Here is a 10,336-nt window from a genome sequence, read left to right on the forward strand (position 1 = left end):
TTTTATTTTTAAAACCATTGGGCCCTTTTGGTAAAAAAAATTTTAAATTTTAAAAGGGAAAACCCATAAGGTTCTTTCACTTTTTTTTTGGGGGAAAGGGGGGGTTTTTTATTTAAAAGTTTCGTTGGTTTACCCCATTTAAATTTACAAATTTGGTTTTTTCCCATTTTTCAAAATAAAAACCCTTTTTTTCCCCCCCCTCCCCGGGGCCCCCAATTATCCCTTTCCCAAAAACATTTCTTTGAATCCTTTCACTTTTACAATTTTATTTGTTTAGCACTTTTTGGTATTATTTTAAAATAAAAACCGTTTAAAATTTTTAAATTTAAAAAAAAAAAAAACATGCAGCAGATTGGAACTTTCCTCTTAAATAATTAGCTAAAACCCGGGCCCTTTGAAGGGAAACCCAGGGGTTTTTTTTAAACCACTTTTTAAAAAAAAAAAAAAAAAGGTTCTTTGTTATTTTTAACCGTTTAACAATTTATTTAAATTTAAATAATTCGTTTTTATTCTAATATTTATTTTATTTTCAAATTTTTATTTTTAATTTAAAAATTTTTGTCCTGGGTTGGTTCCCCCTAAACTTTCCACGATTCATATTTGCAATTTTTTCCCCCTACCAGCTTTACCCCCCTTTCGGCCTTTTAACTTGCAGAGCCTTAAAGATGGGGCCAAGGGATTTGAATTTCCCCCTTGATTTCCCGGCTAAATCGGGGGGAGCATTCCGTAATTTGGGAAAGCCAGGCCTTACTAGGCTGGGCAGCAACAGGCAGCCCTGGTGGGTTTTATTTACCCAAAAATCGGGGTGTGTTTTTGTTCCCGCTTTTTTGGACACACCGGGCTAAAAGATTTGTTGGGCCGGGCCCCCAAAAGTATGGCCCCAAAATATAATGAGCCTTTTTAACCACCACCCAAAGAACAATTTAAGTTTCCGGGAAATAATCCCCAATAAATAATAATATTATTTAAAAAATCCTAAAAAATAATTACTAATTTGTATTTAATATTATTTTAAAACTTTTGGGTTTCCCCAAAAGCTGACCTTTTTCCCCCCGTCCCCCTTTTTAGGTTTTCTATGTATATTTCCCCCCCTCCCTTAAAAGTAAGCCAATGTGTTTTTTGTAGGTTGGGGGGGTCTAATGGGGGAATGCAGGCCCCGGGTTGAACCAAAGCATCAGAGCCCCCCCCCCCGGGGGGGGTTTCAGTATGTTTGCCCCCCGGCCTCAGGGATGGTTGGGTAACGCGCAGGTTTTAAAAGAGAAACAATGGCAGCCAGGACTGATCCCCTTCTGTCCTTCTATTAAAAATGATAAAATTGACTGCTCACACACACAGAAAAAAGAAAAAGGCCAACTGGTATCGAGACATCTGGTCGTGCATAATTCCTGCTTATTGAAAAGTTGGCAGTTCTGTATTGATGAGGATTTTCTCTGTAGTTTTCATTTTGGGCACAAAACAGATCTTATCAAAAATAAACACTCAGAGTTCAGTTTGCAGTGAATACAAGCCCGTCATAACACACTTTGATTTTAAATGTTCCACTTCAGGTCGTGGCTCTACTGTGGCCCTACGAGTATCTCAATGTGCTTAATGGTGCATCTATAGGTCTCTTTCATCTTTCTGCACGACTGTTGTATTTTATTGTCGTGTTCAGTCATTTACTTTAATCCCATTGGTCCACGCATTCATATCCTTTCCCCCCCCCCTGCGGCTGCAAAGACCCAATATCCTCCGAGACATCGTGAATCAAATCGACTTTACAGATTTACGACAATAATAAACTTTTGGCCAAGAACGCACATTTAATAGGAATTTGTCCTCAGCACTTTTGCTGTGGTAATCCGTACTTTGTATGTCGTGCTAGTTCATATAAAATCAAAAACGTTAGCATGCTCGCGCTGTAAATTAAGGTTGAAAAGATGGCAAATGCTAAGCATATGCATGTCAGTCACCGATTGGCAAGCATGTTCGCATCTTAAAGTCAACCGTTAGCTAAAATCCTGCTGTGCTTAGAGTACAGCCTTTACCTCAGCAGCTAGCATGCCCGGAGACTCCTCATCGTATTAATGTTGTCGCTGATAAGCGCTTTCAAAGTTATTCGGGTATCTTCGTGAGAAGTATAATGAGCCTTTAGATATTTATGTAACAACTCCACACAAAGATACAGCTGTTCTATTGTTATTATTATCCTGTTCAACATATATCTATATATAAATATATAGATATATACGTATATTTATATACATATATATATGTATATATATATTTATACATATATAAATATATGTATATATTTATATATATATAAATATTTAAAGTCCTGGTTGGTTCCAAGGCCTGAAACTGTGAAACCACAAGTATTAACATATGTGAAAAGAATGCTTGAATGTACTATTTCCCTCTTCGCTCACGCAGCTTTAGCCCCACTCTGCTGCTGCTGCTGTAGGTCAGACTGTGTCTGAGATTTGCCTTCAAACTGCATGGCGACAAGGCATTTGAATTCCCAAATTGCCACTCACAGAGCTGGAGAATCTGGGTGGAGAACATTCATCAGTAAATTGTAGCCAAACCCCCGTCCAGCGCCTTCATCTGACGGACGTGGTCGGGGTTAGAACAACACGGGGGGGGGGGGGGGGGGCACGCCATGAGATGGCTTTTGACCTTCCACCTAAGGAGAGAGTCTGGGCCTGTGTTTATGTTCCAGAAACTCTCTTTTTTTGGTACACACTCAGGGCTAAATGAGGTTTGTGCGTGGGCGGTCTGCAACTCCAAGAAGATGATGGCCCTAAAATATAATCCCAGCAGCCTTCTGTTGACAGCCAGCCACCTCAAAGAGAGCAATTTGGGAACGATCGTCTACCAGAGGACTAGAGTCCTCAAGTCAAGGGACTTGTCTTGTCTTTTTTATTGTGCTGGCCTCACAATGAGAATGAACTGGCTCCTGCATTTGAGTTCTCTGCCTTAAGTGTGACAGCCATTCCAGTGATGCATCTCAAGAGGAAGGTAGATTATTATTTTGTAAGGGTTGTGCGTCTGGCACATCTGCAGCCACATGAAGGACTTCTTGACAGCTTCATCACATGCTTTTGCTAAGATAAAAGGGTTGTTCTGATTTACAACAACTTAATTTAATAGTTTGGGCCATTATTCCTGTCAGTAATTATACCGTAGTCCTTCAAGTCCTTAGCTTTGTTCTGACAGGCTTCGAAGAGGGTAAAAACACGAGCAGTCATATGATCAAACGGACAGGGCCACATTGGCTAACAATTAGGCCTCGGGGTAGATATTGTGCACATGCACTCAACAATCTATGAAATGACCACAAAGTAACAGCCATACAGTGAATGTGGGGTCTTTCGGACTCCTGAGAACCTATTTTTAATTTTATCAAACGTTTAAAAGGGCATTCTTAGAGGTCACCGCTACCATTCTAATGCTACCGATGGGCCAAACTACATCTCCCACCTTGTGAAAGTTGAAGTGAAACTTAACTTTATGAATTTTCGCAAAGAATAGTGGTTTGAGTTGAAATAAGTACGCTGGTGAGCCACTTACGTGACTATAATTAGTATTATCGTAGTACCGAAAAAAAAGTACGGTAACATAGAGTTCAAGCCCTTTCAATCGGCTGGAAAACGTTCTGAGCGTCTTTATCCAACCTTAGCCAACTACATTTAGAAAGGGGAATAAAGGATGCTGATTAAAATGATTGTCCAAAATGTGAGAGAAATATGAAAATCAGAAGTTGTAATGACCTGGAATTATCCTGTAGTTGCCGGTATTCAGTGAAATAAATGATGAAATTGTCAACAGCTCTGGCCTTTCTTAGGCAATACCATGCATGTCCCATTACTGGCTTTTAGGGTGCATGCTTATCCGACCACAGCAGACCACTGTGACAGAGCAGCAACGGTCCGGTGTCTCATATCCATTATGGCGACGCTGTAATCACCAGGCAGACATGCTTCCCACCCTACTGCTGCAGGTCTTATATAAGATCCCACCTGTGGTTGCAAGATGAAGGTATTGAGGGGAAAGGAGCGGGGTGAAGCAGGTTACCCATCGAGCTAACTTTGGATTCTCGCCATGATATTAGCCTCGGGGCCAGAACCCCACGGAAAGATATAGTTTATAAACTATGACTCATTGAAATTTCTCTTTGAACATGCCAGGATAAAACATCAGGCTGGCAGAATGGAGGGAAGGTTATATCATATTATAAATGTTATCAATATTGTCACAGATAAGTCACATTTTCATGCAGCCCTAAGGACGAGATTGTTAGCGAGCATTACGGCTTCCAGCCGGACAGGAAGCGACCACGTACTGCGCTGGAGTTTCAGAAGAAATGTCCTCGTTCCGCAGCAGAGCAACGACAGTGGATTATCTTTTCAAAGATTCTCTACACGGCATTCAGAACACACAATAATTCGCTATATAAAGATAAGACGAGCCGAGGCGTTCTCGGACACAGGACTTTCCGGCTAACGCAACATTCCGGGTAACGCAACACCACAGACAGTTAGCAGCTAGCGACTCTGGACAGCTCTCGCGTGTCACTGCTACTTTGGTTTGGCAAAGATAAATTAATATGTTTTTAGAAAAAACAGTTCAAATGATGAAGCACTTGCAAATGACGAGGTAATACAACATACACAATGTAAGACAAAGGAAGATTTAGCGCCGTTAGCTTCTAGCCACCGGCTCAGCCATCGCCATGTTGAGAGCTATATGGAAGCAATCCCTCGATCACAGATTTCCGTTCCATTTGCGGACAAGTTTACCTAAACTTTCTTCTTCCTCCTCCCTTTCAATCATGTAATGTGTAGTACTGTTTTTTTCATTACAGATAACATGTGTAGACAGAAGCGATTGGAGAAAGAAAAAAATGGAATTCACTCCTCAGATATTTTTCAGAAGGCCGTTCGCTTCTTTTTTAGACATTCAGTCCCAATAAGAGGACGTTCCCAAAGCAGAACGCATTCAAGTGACTCCACATTCTGCTCTGCATTTGTAAACACTGGTTTTCTTGTTTGGATTAGCTGCATACGCCCCATTTCTATGCTGTCCTAACATTGCGTTGTGTTTAAACTAAGAGGTGAGGGGAGGGTCACGGCGTCTGTCTGTCTGTGGGACCAGCGCAACACTAATCTCATCAATTTCCCACTGCAAATATTTGACTTATTAATCCTCTGTGCAGACACTTGTAGTCACACCATTTCCCCTGCCAACTGTTGAGGAACAACACGGAGGCCTTGTATCCAGACACTTCACAGAGCCCAGGCATTTTTTTCTCTCACATTTATTCTTTCCTGTTACCATAGTGACGATATACTCCAGGGGAGATTGCGGGCTCATGTGCAGCCTCGGGATGCAAATCCCCTCGTTAAGCTCAGCAATTGAAAATGCAAAAACATTCGTTAGCAAGACGTCTGTAAAGCATTCACAAACATGCATAAACCATCACGCTGTGTTTGAAGTGGACGTTGTTGTCTTTGTATGTTATTTGAGCAATTTGAGACGAGCATCCGCAATTATTTACGTGAAGATTCAATCGATGCTCTCACGGCGCTATCACGGGAGTTTTGTTTTCTCTCCACTCCGCCTGTTCGTCCGTCTCTTCGGGCTGTCGGGTCATATTTGTATTTTAGGAAATGTCAATATGTTATGAATGGGTTGTTTAAAGAGCAACACAAGACCAAACAGAAAGAAATAACAGGGGACCTTTTTTATAGGAAAGGCAGGTAATGAGGCAAGAAAGAAGTCATTAGCTTTTTCACACTGTTTGACCAGCAGAGGAGGGGTTGGGGGGGGGGGGACTTCCAGAGGAGCGCACGACTTTCAAACTAATTTACAGTACAACTTTTAACATTGTGTGTATCTAGGATGGTCTGATGATAACTGCCCTGACAATTTTTTTCTCCAAACCGTGGTAGTGGCGGTTCAAGTGCAGCCTCACTGCGGCCATCGGAGAAATCCGGAGCTGCAGGCTGGTTTAAAGACTCGGTACCAGCACATGCCATGTCCAACCCCAGATAAAGTGAACACCCCAGGATTTGAGAAACAAAAAAGGGACCACGCTAGTCGTTTACTTTCGATGCCAAAAAGAGATGTCTCTTTTATATAGCCGATGGTACGATGATAGTCACTACAGGTAGGTCTTCTGTAAGCTTGGGTGGGTGAAATATGGAACACAGGTGCAAGGTAAAATTGAGGGGCATGACGTCACCAAAAGGCTAAAGAAAACCAGGTCTTCGAGTCACCTCACGACATAACCTTCTTACGTTTCCTTCATATATTCTACATGCGCGTGGGAATTATAGAATGGATTGGCTGAGCTCCTGCGTACCCTCACACTGCATCACAAGTGTGCATGAGGCTGTCACGTGGGCGGAAGAAGTATCATGGGACAAGAGTGCTGGAGAGTGGTAGGAGGCATCACTGAAAGAAACTAACGGGACTTGTTATTATAGGGGGAAGGCTTGTCCTCTGCTAATGAGAAAGACTTTCCCGACGGCACGAGAGAATTATACACCACGAGTGGGTGCGCACGGACCCGCTTCGACTCTCGGAGAACAACTGTTCAGTGCTTCTGTGACGAAAGCTGCCAACGACTTGGTTATCTGGACGTCATGTGGAGCTCGGCCCTGAAGATGTAAACACAGGGAAGAAATGGACGCCTTCGACGTCGTCGGTGGAAGCTTGTGTCCAGGAATTTTTGGAGGTGCTGCGTAACCAAAATGTAATCGGGGGGCTCTGAACATCTGATCGACATTAGCAATTAGTTCCCCGGGGTCAGTGGATGAGGACTGTTCACACAGAAGCAGATTTTTGCCAGCGGATTATTAGATGAGGATCAATTGTTCCCGTGTATTCTGCCATCGTTTTGATGAGAACATTTGGTTTTCGAATTGTGGAAAATGACTCTACCGCACCGCGTCGGCTCTGACTGTAAGGTACTGTTCTGTGTGTGTAGGGGCTCTTCTATAGTCTGCGGTTGTCAAAATACGCCGGAGCATTAACCGGCAAAGAATGTGACTTCCACAGAAACAAACTGACTTTCCAGATGCGTGTGCTGTCGGCGGTCTGGTCGAATGTGTTTAGCGAGTGGCCCGAAATTTATTTATACTGTATATTACATATACATGTGCTCCGAAACACGTCGCCACGCGCTCACACTACGACGTTATCTCCACGGAGTGTGGGGACGCATGCATTTATTTGAATCTCAGTCCAGAAGCAGTCGCCACGTTAAATAACTCGGAGCTACAGACGCTTCCGGTGTTTTGGTTCCTCCACAAGTAAAACCTCGAACAGTCTACGAGTCATTTGACGCCCGACACTTGTGTGCTGCGTGATGGGAGTGCCATTAAACGCTATGAAATGCTATTAAATGACACAACGACGTCAATGAGATGCTTCGAGCAACAAGACCGGCCAACTCGCGGAAATGGCTAGCATTGCTTTTGTCGCTCGTCGTCTAACCATGCTAACAACGTTAGCTAAACACGTGGGTTTCCTCGGAAATCAGCCCTCTAGAGAACTTGAGTCTACGACTTGGAATATCAACGCTGACAATCGGACATCGAACATCCATCTTGACGCTGTTATCAGTTCCAATTATATGTTTAAAGGTTGCTAACTCGTCTGGATAGCGCACGCATATTTCGGATGACGTGGGCTAGAAAGTGGTCTATATCTCTATGAAGACACTGCGCACTGATATGCAAATAAAGGTTACTGCGATTCGTCAGCGTACAGTCAGACTGCTCAGTGAAGTCCTTTAACGTGAAGGTCGTCGTCACGCCGGGGGGGGGGGGGGGGGGGTATCTATCAATGAGCAAACAGAAGGGTAGATGGCTTTTTTGTGTTGCTTTTCATGCTAGCTTGTCGTGAACAGATCACAGTGCAGACAGTCTGAATGCAGTTCCCCAGCTGGGCTTTGATTCTGTGCCACCGAGAGAAAGCGCCCCCCCCCCCCCCTCTTTTCAGATGATCAAGAGGCACTTTTTTTTAACTCTAGCTGCCAATGAGACTCTCACGGAGAGGTTTGCCCCGGACTTAATTGGAGTGGAATTTGCAGGGAGAGTTTTGATGATCCGACAGCCGGAGGAATACAACGGGCTCAGCAGCTGCTCTCGGTCTGAGGCAGATCCGGCCAACTCGCCAGATGTACAATTTTTACGCCGAAGTGAGTCGGTTAAGCAGTTTGGATAAAGTGTTCCAACATCCCATCCCGTCGCGCTGGCGTTGCCCCGCCCAAACACTGTACAAGCACCCCGAGGTATACCCAGGGGGGGGGGGGGAACTGCTGCATCACATCTGAGAAAGGTACATCTGTAGCTGACTCTACTCATGCTCTATGGGGCCTTTGTACGGGCTTTGGCCTCATTGCATCCCCCCTCCCCAAAAAGAGCACACTACCTCTCTCACTACCTTACTACCCCCCCCCCCCCCCCTCCCCTCTCTGGGTGGATAGGGAGCAGCTCTGCTTGCCACTGTGCACTTCTCTGAAAGAGCCATTCATAGCTGCCGGCAGAGGGACCTCAGCTCACCTCCAACTGTATCCACAGAGAGCTTCATCTTCACTGCCTCCTGCCTTCCTCTTGGCAACACACTTTCAATACACACATTCTTTAAAAAAGGGAAATGCTCCCACACACACACACACATATATATACACACCGGGCACAGACTGAATAGGCGAAGAAGAAGAAAAATGACATGATTTGACAGATATCGTCTCAGACTCTCGGCACATCTTTCCCCTCATGTATTGAGTTGAGGTTCCACCGCTGAGCAAGAGGACAACACCGAAAGTAAAGAAAAGCAAAATATGCTCAAACTTTGTTTTTTGTTTTTTGTTTGCGTAATGCAATATTGGTGCAGGATAAAGTTGAAGGTTCTTCTACTTAAAAAAAAAAAGTTTGAGGCGTTAACTCATCATCCGGTCACGCTTCGATTCATGCATTGGGGAAGCGTCAGACAGCGGGCTGATCTCCCGCCTGTGCATTTCTGACAGGGGAGAAAGTGAGAAGGGGGGTTGGGGGGTAGAGGAGGAGGGGGGGGGGGGGACATGACACTGAACAGAGTGATTTGCAGGGGCACTTACCTCCATGACCCGGACTGGGCAGGCAGAGCAGCAGCAGGGCCAGGAAGGCACCGACCAGGACCGGATTCGTGGCTCTCATGTTTTTTTTGTTTTTTTGTCGTGCTGAAAAAGTTAAGTCCTCCACTCTCACGTTAAAGACGCTCCATTCACAAGGGACTGAATGAGTTTCCAGTTTTGGGACCTGCTACAGGATACTCCTCCATGTGAAGGGGCAGGGGAGGGACCACGAGAGGGACGCCCCTCTTTCAACCACACCCCCTCCACCCCTCTCTCTCTCTCCATACACCCACCCACACACACACACACACATAGACACACACATCTTCATGGACTGGAAAATCTTATCCTGCCTCTCCCTCCTGTCCCTAAACTTTTACAATCACATCACAAGACCTGTTAGGACACTCATACAAACACACACACACACACATCGGTTCTTCTTGTTCCAAACTTCCCCATAGCATCTCTCTCTCTCTCTCTCTCGCTCTCTCTCGCTCTCTCTGACCACTCCTGGACTTGTCGAACTACCTCCTGGTTTTGTCTCTCTCGGTAATTGGAGTGGCCTTTGGAGATCGGCGGTCGGCCTTCTCCGAGGATAAACCTTTTACTTTTAATTAAAGACAAATCAGGTGGCCCAACTCTCCCGGCGCGTCCTCCTTCTCGCGTATCCCTTGATCAATGTCTCGTTCTTTGTGTTTTTTTTGTTCAACACACCTGCTCCCCGAGCTCATTTACTCACAGAGGAGCTGGGCTCGCCGTCTGATCCATCGATATGTCACGGACACTGAATGGGAAAGTTTTGCTCGGGCAGAGAGAGACTTGACTTGTGGTGTCGCCTTTTGTTCTCCACTTGGCTTTTACTTTCCTTTTTTCTTCCTTTGTTTGGTTGCATTAAACATATGCAAACGCTCCTCACACACACGGATTAGTATTTTCTGGTTGAATGCTGAGATTAAACCTCGAGTTCACTCTCGAAACCTGAACGTTCAATTTCTTCACAACAGTAATACACTGTTGAGCCCTTGCAGTTAGTTCAATGATAGTTGTGTTCTTCAACTGAACAAACACGTCCTCAGAAAATAATTTCTAGCTGCATGTAAAATATGATAATGTGAGAATTTTACATAGAAACTGGATTTTGTTGTTGTCTCAGAAACAAATCCAAAAACAAGTTGTTTTGCTTTCCACCCCACTTATGATAAAAAGAAGAACCCACATCCCATA

At 44.4% G+C, this 10,336-nt stretch overlaps 1 protein-coding gene across 1 annotated transcript in view; it reads right to left on the reverse strand.

Moving 5' to 3' along the window:
• Positions 1-9,228, reverse strand: part of cspg4 (chondroitin sulfate proteoglycan 4) — a 79,402-nt gene extending 70,174 nt beyond the window's left edge. Inside the window, exon 1 of the mRNA XM_056416342.1 lies at positions 9,113-9,228. Coding sequence (XP_056272317.1) covers positions 9,113-9,191 — 79 coding nt within the window. The 5' untranslated portion in view covers positions 9,192-9,228. The remainder of the gene's footprint in view (positions 1-9,112) is intronic.
• Between the last annotated feature and the right edge of the window lie 1,108 nt (positions 9,229-10,336).

This window comes from Pseudoliparis swirei, chromosome 6 (assembly GCF_029220125.1).
Source record: "Pseudoliparis swirei isolate HS2019 ecotype Mariana Trench chromosome 6, NWPU_hadal_v1, whole genome shotgun sequence".
In the NCBI taxonomy this organism is placed as follows: Eukaryota; Metazoa; Chordata; class Actinopteri; order Perciformes; family Liparidae; genus Pseudoliparis; species Pseudoliparis swirei.